Genomic DNA, 25,927 nt, shown 5'->3' on the forward strand with positions numbered 1-25,927 from the left:
TGGCTAACGCAATTTTCAATTACAATGGAGTTTGTTTATTAAATTTACGCTATGGGGCAGGTGGTACGCGGACGCGGAAAAACTCTCGAAAGACCAACCGACGGCGGGTTGCCGCGAAATCTATAAATAATTTATGTGGTGCCGTAACAAATTCAGTTCTAATGGGGCTTTGGGAGTTCTTGTGTGCTCCGGGAACGGTCGTCCTGCCGCGTTACAATTCCAATCAGAGCTTGTTCTTGGCTAGTTCGCACGTCCGCATGCATTTTTCACTATAAAACCAGACGTAGTTCTTATTTATTTTCTAAGTTTGCAATGAAAAAGGAAAAAAAAACAACATAATAGTCTTAATTTAATCTTCACTTTCTTTTTTTTTTAAATTTCTTGTTCTTGATTTTAATTTCCATTATTCATGAGTTGTAAGTCTTAAATCTGTCTTGGTATTTAAGATAGGAGCTATGGCGTTCCTGCTAATTAAATTGTCCACAATTAAGCGTTGATTCAAACAGATATAAACTTTTGCTACGGTTGCTCCCGTTTTACAAAGCCGTTGATGGTCACGCCATCCGATCCCATCTATAGACGGGTTTCCGCAATTTTGTTCGTAATGGCGGCCAATACTCAGAACATAGGGCAATAAATTGCCTAGCACGAGCTTTTCAGCACGTGTAAACTGATTTACATAACTTCCCTTTCGATTTAAGATACTTTTACTGATACAATTTCCAATACTTATTGCGTTATACTAAAAAACTCTTAGAACGTTTTTTCTTTTAACAACTTCTTTTCATTATTAATAGCAACTAATTTATGGATACCATGACTGTTAACAGTTGTATAAGCCTTAAAAAGATTAAATGAACGTTTAAATAGGTTTCGCCATCAATGATTGATACCTACACGTCAACAAGTTCCGACACTTTATAAAATGACAGGATGTAAGATATTACCCTAAAAAAATAGTGGAAAACAAAGATTAATGTCTTCCTCCCGTTCCACTGATTTGCATTCATTACTTTTTATAAATCGTTCAAAAAAAATTAGCTCTCCATTCGGTAATTTGGCAACACTCCTCGGTCAATTTATCATGTGGGGAGCTTTGTCTGGGGATCTGGTAGACAGCTAGAGCATGCGGCACGTCGAATTTTATAGCGTCGGTGGTGCAATGCGACGTTTGCGAGGGTGGTGGCGTCGGGACTTGCTACTAGAGCAAGTTATCCCGCAGTGCGACTTCCTCGCCTATGAAACCACTGCAGAATTTCTACCGTTACAACTAAAGTTTATGGCCGCGTCGTTTTCTCTGAGAACTTGTTTCATGATTTTAAGTTTCTTTTGTCTTTTGGTTTCAGATACTACAGCAACCGTCCAAATACGTACAAGTAAGCGAATCGAAGAATAATTATCGTCAGTATCCCTTAGGATAAAATTCGGGATCCGCGGCCCTCAGCCGCCTCTCGCAAATGACGATGGCCGAGACTGCAGTTGAAACCACGACGCACGACGTTAAACCGCACAACAATAACCACCCTTTCGTTGCGAATCATAACCATCCAATAGCCGGGAAACAAAGAAAACGAAAGAGGTTGAGTCAAGTCTTAGATAAATTAGCTGGTGCACATTCTTCGAGTACTCCTTCGACACCTATAATTAACAATAATATTCAACAAGTCAATAATAATATTAAAGAAGAAGATGGTCACGCTATAAAAACGCCTAAACATATGTCGGAAGTATTTCGATTTGATACTTCCGAAAGATATCAACAAGCCAGTGAAGACGAGGATGTCTTTAGTCCTGCCAGTTCGAGTAATAAATCTCCACATAGTTCGAGTGATTCACCCAGAATCAGTTTTAGTCCTCTGAGGCTAAAAGAGGACGACGCCAGTTCTAGTCCTCCATTATCTAGGCCTTGTCCTTGTTATTCCTGTGTTACTGGAATGGGTCATCATCCACCTGCTATGCATCCTTACGATCGATTTTTCCCCGCAAGTCCTGTTTCTCCATTAATGTCAGCCTCACCCGTACCCGCACCTTATAGTTTTGAACATTACCTACACTCCAAGTACCTGCCCGATATTTTTCGAAGAAGAAGTCACTCAGATTCCGACCTCCCGTTATGGTTCGAAGCTGCGAAGGCGGAAAGAGCGAAAGCTTCTCTTGGTTGGCCACATCCACTTACAGTCAGTACAGGTATTGGAAAAGGATCTTTGGATTCCGAAACATCCTCGCCACAAGATTCTCCGTTAGATCTTTCGATGAAACGAGAAAAAGTTTCGAGTATGGAGTGTTTAGTGCCACCACCTCTTCAATTATTACCCACTGGGTTTCTTCCACCACGTGGCACCGTTTCCGTTCCCGTTGTTAAAGGAGATGTCGCATCACCAACAACAAAAGAATCGGTAGCTTCGCGGTATAATTTAGAAGTTAGTCCGGTTGTTGAAGAAATGCCTCCCGGGTCCGATGTCGCATACGTTTGTCCAGTTTGTGGTCAAATGTTTAGTTTACATGACCGTCTAGCAAAACATATGGCTTCGAGGCACAAAAGTAGACAGAACAGCAACGATTCAACCGCGAAAGCTTATCTGTGCGAAGTTTGTAAGAGGTCGTTTGCGCGTAGTGACATGTTAACGCGACACATGCGCCTACATACGGGTGTCAAACCATACACATGTAGAGTGTGCGGTCAAGTGTTTTCGAGGTCGGACCATCTTTCGACTCATCAACGAACGCATACCGGAGAGAAACCTTACAAGTGTCCACAATGTCCGTACGCGGCATGTCGTAGGGACATGATTACACGACACATGCGTACGCATGCACGGTACGAAACCGAACAGGTTACAATTAAAACAGAACAGCATTAAAAACGTAACAGAATATTAATGAAGAAAATAGGAGGAGGAGGTGGAACAAAAAAAAATTCACGGTTGTGAGAGCGGTGATTCTACTTATTTATTTTTATTTTTGTTTATTGTTTACAAGAACGGAATTAATCAACGTCGACAATACCTGTTGGAAGTCAATTCGTGTGTTAAGTATCTTATTGTCTCCTTCGCCCGATCTCATATCATTCCAGTGTGTGGTTTCACGTCTGTTGTACAGTGTGCCAAACGATGACCCGTCCACACATCTTGTTTATTTAAATCGCACGCATTGATGACCGTTGCTCGAAATCTGTCCAAATAAATAATAATAAATAGCCTAACGACTCGATAATTAATTGTATTTTCAATTGCAAGATGTGAGAGGTCAGTGGAAAGATTATACAGCTGATCAATTAATAATTGTTAAAGACACGAGATACTGTGATACTTTTACGTACGTATTTTATTATTTTTTTTCTAGTGTCATAAAAAATTGAAAATCTCGATTGTTTTTTTTTTGAATATTGGTTAATTGTTGCTTATCCGTTTCGACGAAATTTGTCTCGTATATTATCATAAATACTTGTGACGGAAAAAATGTTTAAAAAATCGTTACCCAGTGCCCTTTTATGTAAAATATGTGCCACATTCTGTTCTTATATACATGTTAATGTTAAATGTATGGCTCATGTTTATATTTTTTATATCGTAACATTATTTATATTAACGCTCTAGTTCTTAAGTTAAAGAAACTTAATTATTGCTACGCTAAAATGAAAAAAAGTGTAGGTGTTCATGAAGACAAAAAATACTTATATATTTTCGTTGTTTATAGAAATCCTTCGTACTCTGAATATCTGTACTACGTTTCTTTTTAATTTATGTATAAATATTATTTATTCCTTTACATACGATTTTTTTCCTGTTGTGAAAAGTGATTTAGTTTTATTTACGAATTCAACATTGAGTTTTGCATGTACAAAACTTTCTAGCTACTTAATTATTTAATTTTGTTTATTTTGTATTTAATTTAAATCATTATTTTATAAGGATCCAGAAAAGAAAAGTTCCATTTTTGCTCAGATGTTTTGTTATGATCATTTGATTAAAATAAAAAAAATAAACTGTTTTAACCATTTATCATATTTTTTTTTATTTTCTTTTATTTTCCTTTTATATTAAATATTTTATTTTCCTATTACTCTGCTCAAACAAACAAAAAAAAAAGAAAAAAAAAAACGGTGCGCTTAAATACGCACATAATATACGTACCACTTAAGGCATAAAAATATGTTAATGTAATGTTCAAAAAAAGGTACCTCCACAAGCAAATTCGAGCCGATAAAGGAAGCCGAAAATTATGTAAAACCCGGCGGTAAAAGAACCTGTTCCGAACGTGAAAATTTGCTTGCGGACCCGTACGCTTTATGGCTGTTAAACGTTACGTGGACGTTCAATGTAAACCGCCATGTGTTACCAAAAATCCTCAACGAGAAGAATATCGTATCCTACTTCGTTATCGCGCCAGACATGTCGATAAATTGTAATAATCCCGTCATTAACATGTGCCTTTCTCGTTACGATTAATATGTATGTCTTCTGTGTTTCCTTCTGTACAGCGCAAGAAACGCTAAGCGAGGGTCTAAATCGAACACTAACGCATACATTATGCACGGATTATGTGCAGTTTTCTTCTCACAGATAGAATAGCCCAGGACCTGGCAAACGCATTCCGACAGGTGTAGTATAAATCTACACGGTTATGAAAGATTCAAAAGTTTATAATTGCCACGATGGACATAAATAATGTCATTAATTAAGTATTTATGATGGTGCATGGATTGTTGAATTCGTTAAAATGAGTTAAGTTATGGTGAATATTGATTAAATTTTCCGCAGGTAATAAACTAATGTCAAAAAATATCAAAGTGGTTATTTGTATATCAAGATCGAGAAATTTATTTTTAACGTGTTAACAGAAACGTTTCAGTTTAAGATAATCGCAGAAATTTGCATTTTTTTAAATATTTGTTGTCTGAGATTCGTGTTGTACAATTAAAATACGCAATTTAAAAGAGCCAATCAATGTAGAAAAATTCGATTAGAAACATAAATTACGTAATTCATTTGAAACGTGTTTGTCCTCCTTGAATTAAGTGTAATTTGAATTAAACAACCTCCATCAAAATCGCTATAGAAATATCAAAATCGTGATTATGAGAGCTATTTGTATTAGTATTATTAGTTCATGATTTTAAAAACGTGATCAAAAATAATATTTTTAACTTCGCAAGATTCACAAAAAATTGTTTTTATGCCATATTTGATTGGTCTAGTTTAATATAGATTGATGTAGTTTCTTTTTTGATCGTAAACTCAAAATTGAACATGAATGTAGCTGATAAGAGTCAATTTTTGAAGAGTCTTGATCTATAATGTTTATCTTATTTAACAATTATTAAATAACAGTTACAACCTGTACGCATCAACTTTACGTCATGATTGCCCATTAAAATTTGTTTAAGCAAAACAACATGATTTATACCTCGCATTTCATTGGTTGAAAAATCGTAATTTTTGCAGTACTTACTAAACAGTTTAACTCACATGCAAAAATACAAAACATTAACATCCAATTAAGAAAAATTTAAAACCAAATTACATTAATGTCTGTAAATTTAAAGCCGTCCTGTAAATTGGATCAATTTTCAATTATTTGCGTTTTATTTTACAACAAAAAAAGGAACCTTCTGAAGTTATAAATGGTTGTGGGTGCTCTATCAAATATTATATGTAGGAAATTTTTTAATTCCTACAACACTATCTTGTATTCGCAACCGGAAAGGGTGGAAACAAAAAAGTTGTAATCATTGTGTATTAATGATAATCTAAGGTTAACATTCACAACTCTATGACTCTTTATGATTTCAACACTTAGCGATACAGACAAAAGTGGTAAATGAGATTTAGAAAAAACGTATAAGTATTTGCGGAGAATTTTAGTAACTTTAGTAGACATTTTATAGCAGTATTTTCTGTATGTGTAATGGCCAGTATTAATATTGGTGCGTTTTGTTAGTGTTGTGTAATGCTAAAAACAAGATGACGTACTTCTTTAAATATCTTCGTTTTCTGTTAAACATTTTGCCACATTACCTATTAAAAGCCTTAATCAATCATTTCTAGTATACTTCAAGGTTTTCTAGTATACGTTCAAGGCCATGTTTTAATGTCATCCCTACTACTTCTCGATATCGTTTTGATCAACGCTTAGTGTTGTCTCTAGTATCCCTTATTATCATCCTGGATATGCGACAAGATCATCCGTTTCACCTCAGTATTACGTTTCTTGTATACTTCCACGTAGTCCCGGCCATCTTTCAATAGTTAATGTCTAGACAACACTTAATTTCATCTTAGACATCTCCCAAACACCTCCTAAACATTTTCTAGATAGCACTTAATGTTTAACATTACCTGGATATTTGGCAAGACCATCTTTCTCACCTCTCAATATTGTTTCAAACAGAGAAACAAACATCTGAGAAGCTTCAGTCTCATCCCTGACTCCCCTCATTATTAATCCGAACATACAGCAATATTGTTCGACACTTATTTCAATATCGTTCAACATTATTCCTGGTATCCTTAATATCTCCCTAAACATATCTTAATATCATCCCTAGCACTTCTCAACATCGTCTCGAGCAGCACTTTTGGAATAATCACCACTATTTCTCTCCCAATATCAATCTTGCCACTCCTAAACATCGTTCGAGATAGCACTTTATGTTGTCTCTGACGATGGCATTATCCCGGATATTTCGCAAGACCATAACTGTCACTTCTTCATATTCTTCCAAATATCCCCTAGTTATTTCTGACTAGCTTCAACATTATATCTGACACACTCTTCATCACTAACCTGGACATACAGCAATATCGTCCACAGCTTACCTCAATCGGTCTGGTTATCCCTCAACATTATTCCTGGTATTCCTAACATTGTCCTATATTTCTCAATATCATCCTAGCACCTCTCAACGTTATTTCCACGGATGATATCCCTGACAATTATCAACATTCTGCAAAAATAATGCTTAAAGTTGTGTCATTAAGGGATGTCCTTAATATCATCTTAGATATTATCACCTCAACATTATTCCTATTATATTTCTATGAAGTGTCGGCCATTTATAAATATAATTCTAGGCATCCTTAGAATCGTCCTAGATATATCTCTTAAAATCACCGTTGGCAATAATGCGCTTAATGTTACCTCTGACATTCTATTATAGCCTGGATATCCTGCAAGATCATTCCTGTCACATCTAAGTATTATTCCAAACATTCCTTAGTATTATGTCTGACAAGCTTCAGGTTCGTCCTTTACACATTTCAACGTCGTCCTGGAAATCTTTCAACATCAGCCTCACCATCAAACCGGATATCCCGTAATATTGTCAACACGAAGTATTTATATGGAAATCATTAATCGTTGTGTGCATTTCTCTGTCTTTGTGACATCGTTTTCAAAGCATTCTGCTTGGTAAAATAAATAAATTTCATAATCCTGAACTGTTCTACTTGTTCTTTCGAATAGGCTTTTTGATAGTAATATAATTTCTTACAATTTGATTCTACACATTTTCATCATATTGGATTGTACTGGTCTTTTACGACGGAAGAGTCCATTTCCATTGGTGTAATCCAGTTTCCAACTCTATCATTCAAGAAATTTTGCAATTGTTACTACAAGTTAAGTACTTGATTTTGCTACTGGTTTCGTTAACAAAATAATAATCAAGTTGATAAATGCAACTCCAAAAAAACATTGTTCACTTTTTGGTCGTCAAAGTTATTCAGATTGTTAACTGATCATCTAATATGAAAATATTCTAAAAGGTTAGAGCGTCGTATGTGATTATTTTACGCAAAGGGATTAGGAATCTGTGAGTAGACTCACCTTAGGTCTAACAAAAAACTCATAATCGACCATTTAAACCCTACCCCCTACTTTTGAATCGCGCGTTTAGGAATTTCTTCAGTTGTTCCTTATTGAGCATTACAACATTAAATTATTAAATTCATTAGCTACTACACAGACCAAAGTCGCTGCCGGAAGATTGCTCTTCATTAGTGTTGGACATACAATAGATAAATGAACCTTCAATAGTAAGTCAGTACTCTCCTTCGTCTCGAAGTAGTCAGGTAGAGTTTCGCTGGAACCTGGTGGAGAATTCATTTTTCGTCGATTGCCGGGGTAGCTTTCATCCTAACGTAATATACGGGAACTGGTGGGCATCCTTCATTCCTTGTGAGATACCACCTCTGCTTTGGCATACATTCTTCACATTCATTTCGGATCCAAAATAATTACGAAAGCGTTCATTTATGTTGCCTCAATTTTAAAGATTATCGTTACATATGTCTCTAGTAACTATTAATTCTGGCGCTATAGGTTCTATTCCTTCAAGACCTTTGCCAGTGAAAGACGATGTTCTCAACATTATCTAATATACGTAATCTATATCTAAGGTGAGATTGTATTTTTCGTTACTCTAAATCTTGTCGCAGCTTTCTTCTTTTCACGCACGTATCCTACCGAGACATCCTCATCATATAATGAATGCATCACATGATACCTATGATTCAGTTAAAAACTTTTAAAATTGAATACTTTTAAATATTATAATGTAAAATTGCAAAATATCTCTGCAAAATATTTATGAGGGGCTGACTTGTTATAGTTTTTCAATACGTGTAAATTATCATAACAAGGTCATCAAGCTGTCGTATAGAATGAAAACATACACCCACGTAATTCACCTGAAATGTTCATAATTACGATCACACTTTTTGCTGCTGTTATAATTGATGACATTTTTAAAGAAAAAAGAATCATGATTACTCATAAAAATTGAACAATGGACTGAAAGAAGAGCTTCCTTCACATTGATTTTAAGAACTGTAATTTTATACAATTAAACGCAAACTTATTCGTACAATCGAGTTTGCAACAAAATATTTTATGAATTAGGCACGTTAATCTCATTAATTTTAATGTTAACTCAACAACAAAACATAAAAATCCCAAAATCTAATCAAAACTAAATCCAATTGTATTCCATATTGGAATTATCAAATCAATCAAATTTGGTGTCTCAATTTACAAAAAAAAAACGAGAATACAAATAACCACAATAAATGATTGCGTATTTCTCATAAATATTTATGAGAAAGAATTTTTATATTAACGTTAACTTAAAGCAAATTCATTGTGCAAATTACAAGGATACAATTTTCTGCAAGCACTACGATTCGTTTATGCAAAACAAACGTGCTTCCAAGCCATAATCCGATTAAAATTCAAACGCCCGAGATTACGCGTATTAGTCAAAACGTACGTAGCACACGATATTTACATAGATGGGGTTCCGTTGCAAAACTGCTCCATGCTCGTTTTGTACACAAATGCAAATTGTAGTGTCTCAGTTGAGTATTTGTAATCGGAGCGGTAGACGCCGTGAATCAGGTGTTTGATTTGTAGACTTCTTCCTCTCACCGACGAGCCTCAACCGCGTATACAACCCACGTTGTTGACAAACTCGGTTATTTCTTCAAAGTCCAGTACGTTGTATAAATACCAAATACGTTCATACAGGCGTTGTTGCTGCATTAATTGAGTATGTCTGAATTTCTGGCTGGTTTATGGTTAGCGTGGTCAAATATGGGCGTAAATTGTAATGAGGGGGTCTCACCCACCAGGTTCACTCGTGATTCACGTTTGTCGAATTTACCCCACGCAAATCCTGAATCACCATATTAAGTACTAATAAAAATGAGAAAAATATAAGAAAGGTGTAGTTAGAGAATGCGTTTGCCAGAAAAAAAAGTTTTAGAAAGATGCTATTTAAGAATTGACCAAAAGAAAAAAAAAATAAAAAAGATAGAGAAATCGATATAAACTAAACAGATATATTTTTTAGGCAATCTTTTATATAGAATCGCGTTGTTAAGATGAGAAGAGAAGAGTCCATAAAGAGACGAGAAACCTACATAGCAGCTTTAAAAATATTTTACGACGCGGACTGTCCCATTAAAGTCAATACTAAACTCGGCGAACGTCTCTTTTTCAGTTCCTGTTTCGCTCGATCATCGCCGGCCCGCTAATTTACGGCTTTTGTCGGAGCTGTCGTAAAAAAAAGGAAATAATAAAATTCCTCCTTCGTTGGGCGATTAAGGACGCCGCCGCCCATTTTACTATCTCGTAAATAAATCGCCACAGCTCCAACTACACAGGACCCCCTTTAACAATGTCGTTATTGTGTATGTTGTACAGGTTGTATACATCCCATTTTCTAAAACCCGTCGTCTGTAAAATACGTTTGCTCAATTCTTATTGTAATTAGATACTTTAACTTTCAGATATTTTTAAAGACTTTTTAATTGATTTTTAATAAATGATCAATAAAAAAGATTGAATAATTTTGTATTTATACAATAAGTCGTAAATTTGAAAGGAATTGGTGCGGCATAATAATATAGTTTATTGTGTAGACCTGAAAATGTATCCGCACTGTTGTTAAATGGTGCAATGTTTCTCAAAAATCCGTCTATAAGCTTGGCTGTATCTGTTTGGAGTTTCGTCGTCGCGGCGTCTCTACATAATCTCTTTTATTAATTGTTGTATTATATTGCGCATTTGTACATGTACCTTTCTTATACAGCGAGAGATGTCAACTGTATTTTGTAATAAAATATTTCTAACGAAACCTTTCATTTCTTTCTTTTATACATGAATTAATGGTAAATTATTGGTAAGTAGTCATTTTAAGTTAAAAATTTCCTCTATAATGTCCTTTATCTATTAGTAGGCGGTATTCAACTCAAACATAAAACCTATCTTTCTGTAATGGAAATATAACATAGTAAAAATCAAATTAGGAGGTGTGAATTAGGGAATTTATCGAATAGTTTAGGAAAAAAGTGGACGGTCTTAATTTAACTGCAGATTATGTTTCCAAATTCTATCAAAGAAAGTTTTACCTAACAAGACATACATTTACAAAAAAGTTCGAGAATACAAACAGAAACTCATATAGAAAAACCATAACATTACATAATTAATCAAAGAAATATTTGTTTATCGTTTCTGATAACTTGTGCTGCATTCTTTTTTGGAGGGTAATAATATCACTTGTTTTAGACAATGGCCCTACACATGGGTCAAACGTCGAATTAGCTTCGAGAGATGGTCCAATCCAACCTTTCTTTATCTCTTGATTGTACAACGCCATAAAATTAATAAAGGCTAATTCCAATGATATCCTGCTAAATGTAGTTTTGCGATAAGATGATGTTACAAAAATGTTGAAAGACATCAATATAAAAATTGTCATATGTACCAGGATGGGCCACCAAGGAAATGTGTGGGCATCATTAGTTACAAATGAAGTATAAGCTGAATAATCCTAAGAAGAGTTATTAATTGAAATTAATTAACTGAAAAAGATGCTACAAAATGGAACATCACAGAGCTAAATATTGAAGAGTGGCTTGTGGTGGAGCTAGATACCTGTGTTAGCTGTGCGACTGAAGATGACGGATTAAGTTCTGAATCAGGTCTTCTCAAATCTTTGCATGACCACGGAGAAATCTGAAGATATTTTAACGACAATTGATCTTAATATCAATAAGTAGACGAATACATCAATAAATGTATTTTAGTTATGTTCTTTCATTCTTTTGTGTATGATGCCGCATTATCGAGTTTGTTTTTTTACTAACATAAACTATATGGTACATACATAATATTCCATAATTTATTTACATGATGACAGAATAAGTAACGCTTTGACAGACAATTGGATGACTCAAAAATGATGTATTTGTGGCTTATAAATCTTATCATCTAAAAATTTCAACAAGTTCTTAAAGTTTCTAGAAGGAAAAGCTCTGTAATAACTACTTTGATTGAAAGTAGAAATTATATAAGAACCAAAATTAGAAACTATTTCAAGGAGAAATGGGAACCTTAAATAATTCGCCTTTAACGATTATAGATATAAAAGAAGAACTAACTTCTAAATCTAGAATCATTTTGTTAATCATATTGATTGGTAATACTTCAATAATTTCAGTATTCATGTTTTATATACTTACTTCCAAATTTCTAAATATTACAAGTATTACAATATCATGTACTCCAAATTTTAATATTGATGTGGTTTAAATTCCATCTTTTGCACAGTGATACACTTATTCACGTTTCATTAAAACCAAATATAGACTAAGATTTTATATGTTGTCGTCTAGAAATTACTTGTTAGGATTCATATTCCCAATTTAAGAGATTGATAGTTAAGAGTAACAATATTCAATCAAACTTTTACTTCATACATATTTGTTTCACAAACAACTTCACGTCATTGTTGAATAATTAGAACACACGAAAACACTTTAATTTCAACTGTAATTCGAATATCTATACAAGAGGAAATCTCAAACCTTGACTTACAATCAGATTTGTGCTTATTGTTCTCTACCTGTGAATTCCTCTATTATGTTCTTCAATACTCTTGGAGACGCTGAAAAGAAATCCTGTTTGAAACAAACGCTTTCTACTCTACTTTTCAAATCATTTATTTGATACAATGATTACGATGAAAGAATGATTAAAAACTAGATTGGAAAAGATTGGATAGAAAAGGAGGATTTTTTAAACACATATAAAGCTCGGGTATTATTTATTGTTAACTTATTTATGAATTTATTAATTTATTTCTTTCATCTTTATCTATCGCGTATCATGATGTATGTATATTTTTGTGCCCCTTAATTACAGGAAGTTAACCAAATGTCAGTGATTTGTCAGAAATCTGAAGATTGCAATAGAATTGCAATTTAAAGTAGTTTAGAAGAATGGACAGCAGAATCGCGTAAAATGTCATAGATATTAAATGATAAACATTAAATGACATTTTAAATATATCAATTTGAAAAATAATCTAATTTGAAAGAAAAGCTGTGATATAATATTTCTGGGAGACATAATTGGATTGTTTAACATACTACAACTGTATTGGACTTAAATTTATGGTATTATTTTAGAGGGTCCTGTATATATAACACTATATACATAGGTAATAACATATGTAGTATATGGGAACTGACATATTGATCAAAATGGAGTTTATTGATGTAAACTATTTAAAGTCTTATGCTAAAGCAGATTCCGGCTTAACTTTCAAATCATTATGGACCCTTTCCTAGCAATGCGAAATGTGTGCTTGGCAGCGTCAAAGTATCTTTTATTGCTGCCAACGAAGACAGTTTTGGTTAGTGAAATTTGTATTTAGGTTATGATTTAAAATACTTGATATGTGCTGTAGATACCAAACTTTACATTGTTAGTGATTCCGCCTGATAAGCTTCACATATGTAAATATCCCATTTTCCGTTAATATACAGTTATGTTAGGAGTATTATATGTATATTAATTGATTACTGTTGGTGCCTGACGTTGAAATAAACAAATAATAAAAAGGGTCAACCCGGAGAAGAAAAGAGAAAGTGAAAAAGCAGAAACAAAAGTTATAGTAAACTAAAACAGAATAAAATTTAAAAAAATCAACTTGTTGCAGATTGACAATATACAGTTGTCAGTCATCAGATCGAGTTACAAAGAGGAAAACAAATTTTCATTTAAATACGTCGGATATGTTCAAACCACTAAATCGCACAGACTTTATATTCTAACTATAGAAGTTAATTAATTATTCCCATTTTTACGTAAAAATTAAACTTTTCCTAAATTAAAAATTTTTCAAGTTCAATTTACGATATGTAACCATAGAAACCATAAAAGTTACAACTTATGTTATTGAAAAATATACGGACAAATCAAATTAAAATATAGCTAATTGAATAAAATATTTTAAATGTAAATTTATGTAATAACACACTATGTCAGTAATAAATATTAATTATTTGTAAGTGAACAAATCATCTATTCATTCAAACAAATCACCTAATTCGGCACACATTTGAAGACGAATTCTAAATTCTTTATAAGAATTACGAATTTCCGCTAGTGGTAGAGATTCTATCGCATTAATTATTGTTAGTTTTAATAGTTCTGCATCGTCTTGTAATGGTTCACTGTAAACAATTTGTTTCAATCGTCCCCAAAGATAAAAATTAATTTGTAAGATCAGGACTAGGTGCTGGCCATTAAATAGGACCGTTTCATTCAATCCATTTTTGACGAAATTGTAAATTTAACCATTTGGCACAATGTGTGAATGGTAAGCTGGGTAACTGTCTTGCTGAAAGTACATTGACCGTATAAAATTTAAGGGTAATTGGATTTACATCAGTCCAATAAGGACAATGCTGGGAAGAAACACTGTCATTTGTTGAAAAGGTGCTTTCATCGGAAAATACTATAAATTTATGAAAATTTCGGTTATTTAATATTTCATTACCAATCTCAAGACAGAACCAAACGTTTGGCATCATCACTGGCATCCAAAGTCTGTCTAAATCGTGGTCTAAATGGTTTAATTTTACTTTCTTTGTAAATTCTGGAGAAGTGATAATTTTGGAGTTTCTTGAACGAAATTTAATGCTATTCCTCATTTAGTCTCTTTGTCTGCTTCTTTATGGTTAATACAGAACCTGTTTCCAAAAAGTTTTGCATAAGTTTGCGAGGCCCAATATTATATATTTTTGTGTCCGGATATTTTTGCTGGAATTTTTGTATAACTACACGAAAACATGATTCACCAGTACCATAGCACTGTACTAAATAAATTCTCTCTTTCACGGTTAACATCGCATGAAAAGACTTAATCTCACTAACATAAGTTGTAAGGAAGTTGTGTCAACTTTGGAGGAGTACTTTTTCTGTGATCGAATATCCTTCTAACGGTATTGTAATGGGAGTGGGCCTACAGTTAGCTGTTTTCATACAGCTACCATGTGAAATTCAATGCCTAACATTTGGAGAAAAACATTTCAAAAACCTTATTTTAATACCATTCAGAACGTAACAGGTTTTACAGTTTATTTTACTCCATTTTTCTTTGCTTTATATAGAAACTCACTGGAAACCTCAATTTTTGACGTAATACTTGACAAATTTTATTTATTAGCTTTCCATTATATTGGGCGTGCTCCTAGGCCCAGTAGCTTTGCTGCAAACAGCATTGTTACTGATAATATTTATATTGAAACTACACCAAGAATAAGATTTTTGATACTTTTAACTCTTTTAGACATCTTTTAACAGTTTAAGTTTCTTAGGCCTTTTATTACTCACTAGTTCTTACCATATTGTGTTAGTAAAATAATGATACACCATAGTTTCGTGGTAATTATGGGAAAGTTAGTATTCCAGGTTCTATAAATCTAGGTCGATTTAGTTCTTCATTTTGCATCAAATCAGCAATGATTGTAGTTAGTGCGATAGTTTGATTTTAATCTTTAAGTGAGTTTAAATATAGCAATAAATATTAAAATATTAAAAGAAAATAGTTCTGATACAAATGTCCTGAATTCATGGACATTAACAATACATTGACATTAACATCAATGTTAATTTATAATTTTTTCGATATATTATTACATAGGTATTTCAATATTATTTATGTACAAGTACATATTTTGTTTTAACGATCTAATCAAAATGTCAGCTACAACACAAAGGAAGGAAAAGCTAATTCTTTAGAGGTTACAGTTAAAAAATTGGGTAATTAGTTATTGGAGGTTTGCCATCTCTGTAGAGCAGTCGAAAGTTTTGATTTCAAAGAATTCTCCACAACGGCTATAAAGAAAAATGAAAAGGGGTTCGGAAAATCTTGTACTAAAGAGATAAAATTTGGTACTATCATATACAAGACATATTGTAAAATAGGATATGCAAAAGGCTCTTGTAATATATATTATATATAGCAACAAGTAGTTGACGTTTAGATTTTATAAGTAGATGAAAGTTATGGAATCACAAACATCAGAGCAGAAAGGTAAAAAATTTTATATTGCATTTGTAGATGTTCTGGCATCTAAAATAATTGAAAATACTTGCTACCGAATCTAGAGGTTCTTCCTACCGAGATGCATATCTCAGAAAAATGTCAGTGCGTACTTGTTAAGAGATGGAATGTTAAAACCACAGTTAGTGAAGGGTATAAATTTAAGCACCTTCCCAGTTCGGTGGAGGGCTAATAAAAGAGACTGTGGTATCTACTGATATTTTTAATGAATTTGAATTATTTTTTACCTGAAATTCGTTATATGAGCGATAATGTTCTTGATTTTAAGGATCTATTGGTTATAGATAACGCATCCCCTCATCTAAAGGCAGAATACTCAAACGTAGAATTTTATTTGCCAAATACCAGCAAAGTTTTTGATACAACTGCTGGAATAAGCAATTATTATAACATTTAAAACCTGTTATGTAAAGTAATAGTTACGGCATATTTTACATAAATTAATGAATGATAATAAAAACATATAAGTTATTTAACGAGTCGATGATATTTTCTGTTAAAGATAGCATCAAACATGTTCTATTAAAGCTATCCGACTTGAAATCAACAACTTAAAATGCGTGGTGGAGATTTCTTTGGGTCAGAATCTGTAAAAAATAAGGGTATTGCTCCTTATAATACGGTTGAATATTCTACAATCATGTCCTCTGTTGAAATTCAATCATAAAGTAGGCGGAAAAGATTTGATAATTAGTTGTCTGAAAAAATTAACGAATTGAGTAACGAAAATTACGCAGAAGTTACTGTTCTTAATGCAAATCTAATCAAAGTAAGACTCTAAACTGGTAAATTGATCGATCATTTTCACACGCCCGATCAATCTGAGGAAACGGCTAAGAAATTTCAACGTTACGTTAAGTTATAATCGCTTATCGCAAATTACATAACGGCCTTATCAAATCAGGAACACCATTTATAACAGAATTTGTAACTAGAACACCAACATCACTGCATGGAAATTAAGTGGAAAATATTTTTAGTGATGAAAGTGATATTCAAGTTTGTCGTAAATAAAAGCGTAATTAAAAATGAAATTTTATGATACATTTTACCAATCTTTGGTCTTACTAAATTAAAATCGTTTTAATAAGATTCATGTATCGTTGTTGTGAAAAAAGTATGTTTTTAAATAAGGGTTTAAATAAGAGGATATTAAGAACGATGAATTCGCCTATTTTAATCACATAAACTGCGTCGTTTTTTCCCGAATTTGTTTGCTTCAGTCAATAACAACTGGGCTAATATGAATATTCAACTAATAACACCTCAAATGTATTAAGAATTTTTACTAAAAAGTGCATAATTTGTTTTCAACGAAGTCGTACAATTTCTTCTTTATATTAGGATTTATCAACATTCGTTATCGTTCGGAAAAACCAGTACCAACATAGGCGCCGTATATTTCGATGTATAAAACGTTAGGTGATTATCCACAATGGCTTACAGCACATTTTTGTCTATTTTGTTTCAATAATGCATATTCACCCACACATATACAAAGTAAAATATCGAAATAGTATTTCGTATAAGGAGTGAAAAACATGTTTAATAGTTGCACAAACTTCTACAATATCTATTAGTGTTAATTTGCATTGGAATTTTTTCTTATCTACTCAACAATCATCTGATTTCTAATCAATGGCATTCGAAAAGGATTTAAAAACTCCGCTTGATGGTTCCTTGACAGATGCGGCCGAGAGAGTATAGAGTGGGCGTAAATGGCAGGACATGCATATTTCGTACTCATTAGTGACGTGCAGATACGGCCCCGCGACGAATTCGAAAAAAATTAAAATTTATAATTGACATGTGTCAATAAACAGGGGAATTTATGGCTTGTTAGTGCGACAGACGTTCGGTATTCACCGGTTGCCGAAGAATGGACAATGACGAATGGGCCATTTGTCGCATTTACATGACGGACGTTTGATAAGAATGCGTTCGTAATAAATCAAATTGATCTTTGAATTGCAAAAATGACATACTAGTACGTTAGTTCGTACACCTCGTAAGCTATTTCTGGTGGTAACCGAGTCCCACAATGGTAATAGTGTAAACGTCTGACAAACAGTGACATTTACAATTAAATTACGTAATTATTACGGTGTATGTGTTCGGTCCATTGTTCTTTGTAATGATTGTTATAAGTCGAATGATGTTGCGATTGCGAATTAGCACATTTTAAAGTTAACAACTCATCTGTCTCATGAATGGCGACTATGCGGGGTAAATATAGAATGTCATTTGTAGACGGACGACGTTCTTTGATTTCACTTTTACGTGTAAAGTGTTAAAGCACACCGCGCTGACGACGAAGATTAACGCCGCCACAGAAATTTCCGTGAAATGGTGACAACAATAAACAGCGGATTTAATTGAATTATTCATGATGATTTTAGCGACTAAAAATAGTCAGCGAACGGAAAAGAGTCTCTCATTTGAGTTATGGTCGGGAACGGATTGGATCGGATCCTGTACAAAGACTGAGTTTCAATTCGACCCAAAATTGGTTTTCGTTTACTTTGAAAATGTATGAAACGTAACTGGACTCTAAGTCGGGCCATTGGTCACGTTCTTATTCACCACATTTTTTTTGCTTCTTAACTTACTGAATACAGTAAAGGTTATTATTGTTCGACGTTAGTGTTCGCTTCCGCTCGTTCCGCTCTCTGGTGTTTATTTAGTACCTCAAGAGGTTTACAGTTATATTTTGCATGCCACGCAATAAACTTTAATCTAATAACGTTAACTTGAAATCTCTATTGTCGATAGGAAACTATGGCGGTCGCTATAGGTAGATGAGAAAATGGACGATTAGTGGTACGCTTTAAGAGTTGTTAGTCTACAAATAGTCGCACGTGTCCGGGTTCCGTACGAGTGCCTAACCATTAACGAAAAGTACACAATAGACAATTTCCCGTTTGAATAGCTGAAAGGATCCATGCTAATCGTGGCTACCACGCATGTTAATGTCTGGGCGCGTACTACGTTTGGATATGGATATTTAAAGTAGAAGCATTCACACATAAACGTTGAAGACGTTTATCTTTTTGTTTATCCATAAATAGAAATTCCACTAAAACGGAATAATGCTTACAAGTAGAGGGTATAAAATTTAGTGACAAAATTGCTTACTATGTACTTTAATCGAGCTATTATGTCCTATTTTTATTTTTTTAAACATTATTTATACAAACTATTATTGTGAACGGAAAAGTTTCGATGTTTAATCATAACTAATCTTTAGAACATAAAATTTTAAAAAAATAATTTTCTTGAATATTTAATTTTGATCAAAATCTGTATGCAGTAATAAAAAAGATTTGTTTTCATGAAACAAAGAAATGGTACAAATCTCATTTAGATAGAATAGAGATTTCTAAAGTATAGGTAATGGTGTTTTGGATTGTAAAATTACCACAGCTATAATTTGGACAATACCAATTAAATTGGGTACTTTTGGCTAAGAATAAATTTTGATCACATTCATTGCTACAACTTCGCCACTATCTATATAAAATATTGGTATCATATGAAAAAAATATTTATCGTTTAATCACATAAATACTTCAATACTCCTTATCAAATATTGCGAATAATTTTTTCAAATCAGTAAATTACCATTTCTCTAATAACAAAATATTAAAAGTCTGTTTTCCCACATAATAATGAAACAGCAATAAAATACCTTAAGATTCTTATCTCTGGAACAATTACGAAGTTGATAAAATGTTCGATAAATTTATTCAGCTTTTTAATAAAATACGTTTTTCAAAAGAGCTCTTAGTTTTTGAGATAATAGTTTCTGGACTCGATCAAAAGTGTTTCTTTTCACAATGTTTTTTGATTATTAAAAATAATGCATCAGTCCTTCAGCATCGTCATTAACATCTAGTAGGTCGTCACTTAAATGTTCTTATTCCGAACACGGAAAGTAATCGCGACTTACCATTTAGTTCAGAAGATGAAGCTTTAGAACACATTAGCAGTGATTGAAAGAGTGAGCAGAGAGCAAAGTGTAGCAGAGATTACACTCTTACTATAGTTCGGCAATGGTTTCGAGTATATGAAGATATCTTCTTATCTCTACCATTCACAGTCCATCAATGGTATGTGTAAAGAACCGCAAAGAGCAACTTGTGCTGGATCACAACCACACCATGGGTGGTGTTTATCAACGTGATCAAAAAAGTGATGTTAATTATTGGCAACGCATCTGCTCTAATCCTTATAACCTTTCAACTTTATACGGACAACGATTTCGCGTCTAAGTAATGTTGTTGTCGCCAAATCATGATGACAACTTACAATTTGTTAAGGAATTTTTAAATAAGTTTAATGTTCTCGATGCTGTTAAAATTATAGGAGAATCGTGGAACAAAGTATATTCAAAAACATTGAAGAGAGGTTGAAAAAAATTGCAAGTCGATTTGAAAGTTGATAATGAAGAAGTCGTTGCGCTCTTGGACGACACAAGAGAACATATGATGAGCAGCTTAGTTTGGATGAACTGATAAAATGTAGCAACAAAATAACGCTGAAGAAGATGATGTTGAACTAACACAACTTGAAAAAGCCCTAACTGTCGCAAAATTGACTGATGCGCTTAATAAATAACATTATCAAATTTCATCGTGCAGTTCAATGCTCTTAACGAACTTTAATGTCTTGCTGGGTGAAAAGTCATTGGGAATATAAACTGCGACCCAAAAATCGAAAATCTGATACGATTAACGATTAAGTGGCATAAAACATACTCAACTGCAATAAAAGACTTGAGGTGTGTCTTTAATCGGCTGTGCCCAGTAAAGACGCCCATTAGAACTTTAATGCTGTTATGAGCAAGTCCTAAAATATTCACAACACGCGAAGTCTCTTTTCAGCCCACAGTCCAATCTTATGTTTGACCATCGCAAATGATATACCAACTGCTGTATTGTATTGTACTGTATTGGAAAAGATGATTGAGGTGAATTAGAATAATTTTAATTGATTAAAAATATCTTAGGGATACTTAATAAGGATGAAAATATGCAGCTATTATGAAAAAAACGTACTTCACCAATATTTAAGATATCCATGTTATTAGAAGTCCTGTAAAAGCATGACAAGATACAGGATCGTTATTCTAAGGGATCCTACGAGAAGAAAGTAACAATTTTTTACATTTGTGCAGCAAAATATAATTTTTCTTTCATTATCAAGTACATACATTCTTGTCATTCAATGTAAAGGCAACAAAAATCAGAAGCTTATTTAATTTTGAAGACTTATTTAAGAACGAAGCATTTGATCTGATGCTGGAGATCATATCAAACGCTTCGTCCTGGAGGATATTTCACGATAACCACTACTTTACTGTCGTGGATTCCTTCTACTTAGAGATTAAGTTCGTCGTTAAAAGTCTGTGCTGATGGCGAAACTGGTACTTCAGTTGATTAAAAAAAGAGCTCATTAGAGATGAAATACTGATATATTTCTGTTGATGTTGTGACCTGTTGATGTAGTGACCACAAGAATGAAATTGTAATCATCAGTGTTGTTTAAGTTTCTCTTCATCAAGACTCTTCCTTACGACTGTTGTAAGTGTTCCGTTTGTATTCATGAGTAGCCTAGAAGAAGGAATATTTTATAGAATTTTTTTTTAAAGTTAGAAAGAGGTCTTCTGTTCTCAGAACGCATCAGTTTGATGTGCCTTTTTAATAGTTTCTTGGTAATTGTATTGTAAAATATATGGGTTGTTGTAAATCGTCCATTCATGTTCTAAACACGAGAAAATACGCAAGTGTTCACAATATAAATATCAAAATCCAATCTTTCATACTGAAAATCCTAAAAGTATCAAATTTTACGTAGGTACTGTTAATTTTTTAAATGTTATCAAGAAACTAGTCAAAAATCTAACTACAGTTTAACACTTAAGATAAATAAATAATCCAAAAATGTACCATTTACTCTAATTATATCATTTGTTGTTTATCTAACATTATCTTATGTCACAAATTACAAAATTACCAAGTGATTTTTTGACATTATCAATGAAGTGATTATCATCATGAAGTCGGGATTCGCTTTGGCGGGTGTGAATTGACAACAACTGCATCTGGAACTTTACATCTGTCCGCGAAAGGTCCTCAATTGCCAATTACCAAAACGTTTTAATGAGTTCTTTAAGATCACCACATGTTTCAGAACACAAAGACCTTTACAAAAATTTAGAATGCATGTCTCGTAATAGTGATGTACTTTCATCCCATGTCTTGTTTATTAACATCCAAAATATGTTAGTAGTTCATCACCACTTTGTATAAAATGTATTCCAATAAAATATATTTATTTAGTTGAATAATATTTTTAATATTAATGCTTTAATGCTGAATAATCCAACAAGAAAATAAAATGAAAATGTATGGCAAGACTTTTTAGGCTTCAGTTCCATTGTAGAAGTTAATGATGAAATAAATCGAAAAAACTGTTTTAAAATAACTGCGATAAATTTATTAATAGAATTCGGTTGAACATATGTTTCGTTTGCAAAACGAATGTCTTTAGAGCCGACGGTTAATAAAAACAAGGACATTAATTAGTGTTGTGGAAATTAATGTTATAAAAAATTATAAATATGAAAAATAATTACCGTCATAAAATAAGAGAGTGAGCACATGCTGCTCACTCCGAAAGAAGGCGAACTTCAAAAGGTGAAGTCCGAGATGAATAAGCGATCACAGAACGTTGTTTAAATGACTTCAGAATTTAATTTGGATGGTTAAAAAGATTTAAGATTAAATAATTGAAATTAACAGTTTAAATAACAGTTTAATTTTTAACAAAATAAATCAAATTGAAAATGTATACAAAATTATGTGTAATTTCTGTCAAAATCCCAATGCTAAATACAATACGTCAAAGGTTCATAAGTCAACTACGTACATATATTATGCATATATTATATTAATCTGACAAATGTAATTCCTTAACAATTTTTGAGTTGTTGTTACCCATCCCGACCAACATGTTTTTGTAGAAATAACTGCTTTACTACTATTCCGTTTCTGAAACGCGTTCGAAGACAGTATGGTACTAAATCGGTGTAGCGGTATACTGAAAATCAGTGAAAATAAGAAATTGTGATTCTAGTTCTTTAAAAATTAAGGTTTTCTCCTATTCCCGAATAGCAGATTCTATAAGATTGATATAGTAAATATTTCCATTGAGGAGGTAGTTAAAAATCACACTTCAACAAGTAAGGTTGAAAACTGATCATGAAAACCCATCGAACTCTTGCTACATACCGACTAAGCATGAACCAGTTCTTAGTACTTGATACTTCAAAGTATCGTGGTCAAAAGCTGTGCAAAAAACATTATCAATAAAGATCTTCTATAATATGTAACGGAGGAGAAAGCGAACCATGCAGAAAATAGAGTTAATCTTTTTTTCGATAATGAAAACGTGAACTTTATTGCTCCAAATTAAGTTCTCCAACATTAAATGTTTGCTTTGTAAGAAGCAATAGATATGTATCATGTATGTGCAAACCTAAAAAGTTGATTCAATTTTGCAAAATTCTCATGTTCAGCACTGCCAACAGAAACCTATTCGCCAAATTCAGGTGATTGAAAGCCAAAGGAACTGTATTTAAGTTGGTGTGGTAGCAACTATTTTGTTTTGTACACCAACAACTGAAAAAACCGTGCTCATCAAATAAAGTTAAAGGTATAAAATGTGGTGATGGGGAACTTGACGTGGGAAAAATATTGTGATACAATTAGAATTAATAATACAATACTACTACGCGACAAAACTTTTCACACATTTCACTTTTTTTTTGTCGATCGTTTGACGCCACCTTTTTTTGCTCATGATGCTAATTTGAGCATTCTGGACTAAAGGGTCAATTGATATACAGGTGTTCCACGTAAGTGGCAAAGTACATAAATGGCATTGAGAAGCCGAGATAGACAGTTCCTCCTTAGACAAAAGTTGTAGCAAATTTACTATACTATAAACGGAAAATATTTTTATACATACAGATTGTGCCATAAAGACGTACGGATATAAGCATATATTATTTTAAATGGAATGATACAGTTTTTATTGCGTGTTCTGATTCTACACACCAAAATATGTTGACTTTGATAAGATATGTTGATACTTACCGCTTTCAGTTATGAGTTATTTTAATTAGAAGCATTTTTTAGCAATTAACACTGTGTTCTTTAAATCTAAGTTTCTTAGCGACTGATCGAGCTAGAAAGTTTAAATTTGTACAGTTGCTGCTTGGATATCCTTAAATAGAGTGCCGTTGCGTACATCGGTATCTCTTATACCCGTATATCTATCAGTTGGAGATTTTGAGATATTGTGGAATTAATCAAAATCATGTAAAGAATGGTAGTTCTAGTTCATTTTTTATTCGTAGGTCATAAAATAAGACCATGATAATACGTGATTAAGCATTAATAATGATTTAAAAAAGAAAATGATAAATAATTCTCAACCAAGCTTTATTTATATATAAGTGTTCAAATACCGTATTTTCTCGAATCTTATCCGCACTCGAATCTAATCCGCACCTCGATTTTAAAAATGCAATGATGGTAAAAAAAGTTGGTTTTCCAATGTAATCCACATCCGATTGTAATCCGCATTTGATTTTAGAGCATACAAAATTTGTAAAAAGGGTGCGGATTAGATTCGAGAAAATACGGTATCTTCCCTCTGAGCTCTATGCAGAGATAAAGCCCATTTACGAATTCGGCTTCCACATCATTAAGTATCTCAGCAGAGATATTTCTAAAGCTTTATCTTATTCTATTCTTCATATCTTCTTTCGTCGTTGGAATATTAGCGCACACTTGAGTTTTGATGTATCCCCAAAGGAAGAAGTCGCTGGGATCTTGCTGGCCACCACGACCAGTTCAATGGCTCCCATACCGAATATTTAAAAAGATTTGCTCTATTAGCAAAATCATCTCCATGAAGTTCTTGGTATAAATTCAAATGATATGGATGTTGTGAAGCCTTATAATACGGTTTACTGAGCTTTTACTTATATCTGTTGATTTAGCGATCTGTCGCGCAAATTTTTAAGCTGTTTTTAATTAGAATTCTTGAAACAGCAACATTTTTGTCAGGTGCACTTACAACAGTGAGCCATTTAAATATTGCTTCATCAACATTATTGTTGACATAGGTTTTAATACAGGCCTTTCATAGGTCTTAGAGACATAGGTCTTTCTGGTTTGCTACTAAACATATGATCCAATTTTTCTACAAATTTGTTATTATATTTTTTTTATATAGTCGTCAATGTGTTAGATACCCCCAAACTGTTTCATTATGTCTCCTCTCTCCTTTTTCTACCACGGTAATTAATTTTAGTTTCCTATTTAGTATTAAAAACTTTAAACATCGTGGTTGCATATTTACTTTTATCAGTAACTGTCATTAACAACTTAATTCATTTTACTTATCAAGGTACGCACTTATTAGTGTACGCATAAGAGCAAACATGTTTGAGAATTACAGTATGTAATTGTCCGTAACATTCGATGGAAATGATGATGTGTTTGAGGGCATAATCAACTCTCGCATTCATTTTAGTATAAAAGTTTTTAGAGAAATTGTTAACGATACCGACATTAAAAAATTATTTTTATCTGAAAGTATACTTACTTATTTGATGTACAAAATAAAGTTGTATGCTAAAGTTGACAAATTATAATAAGACGCATGTAAGACAAACAGAAACATCCCTCAATATTAATTTATTAATAATTTATTAATGAGTCGCACACTTCATCGTTTTACTAATTCAATAGAAAGTTTTTCTTAAACATGTAAAAGAAAGTTAAAGCATTTTTCTACTTTCAAGAGCACATCATGATGAATCAATAATTACATGTAAAGGTAGGTTTAGTATTTACTAAAAAACTTATTAAAGGGTATACGGCATGAACGCTTTCCAATGAATCTGATTAACGTCTAGATTGTGATGTTTATATA

The 25,927-nt window shown here is 32.9% G+C and overlaps 1 protein-coding gene across 1 annotated transcript in view; it reads left to right on the forward strand.

The window, feature by feature from the left end:
- LOC111427201 (zinc finger protein klumpfuss) overlaps window positions 1-3,999 on the forward strand; it is a 47,109-nt gene extending 43,110 nt beyond the window's left edge. The window contains exon 2 of the mRNA XM_023062217.2: window positions 1,347-3,999. Within this exon, the coding sequence (XP_022917985.1) occupies window positions 1,458-2,861 (1,404 nt within the window). The 5' untranslated portion in view covers window positions 1,347-1,457 and the 3' untranslated portion in view covers window positions 2,862-3,999. The remainder of the gene's footprint in view (window positions 1-1,346) is intronic.
- The last annotated feature ends 21,928 nt before the right edge of the window (window positions 4,000-25,927 follow it).

The sequence above is a fragment of the Onthophagus taurus genome, chromosome 1 (genome assembly GCF_036711975.1).
Source record: "Onthophagus taurus isolate NC chromosome 1, IU_Otau_3.0, whole genome shotgun sequence".
Taxonomy (NCBI): domain Eukaryota; kingdom Metazoa; phylum Arthropoda; class Insecta; order Coleoptera; family Scarabaeidae; genus Onthophagus; species Onthophagus taurus.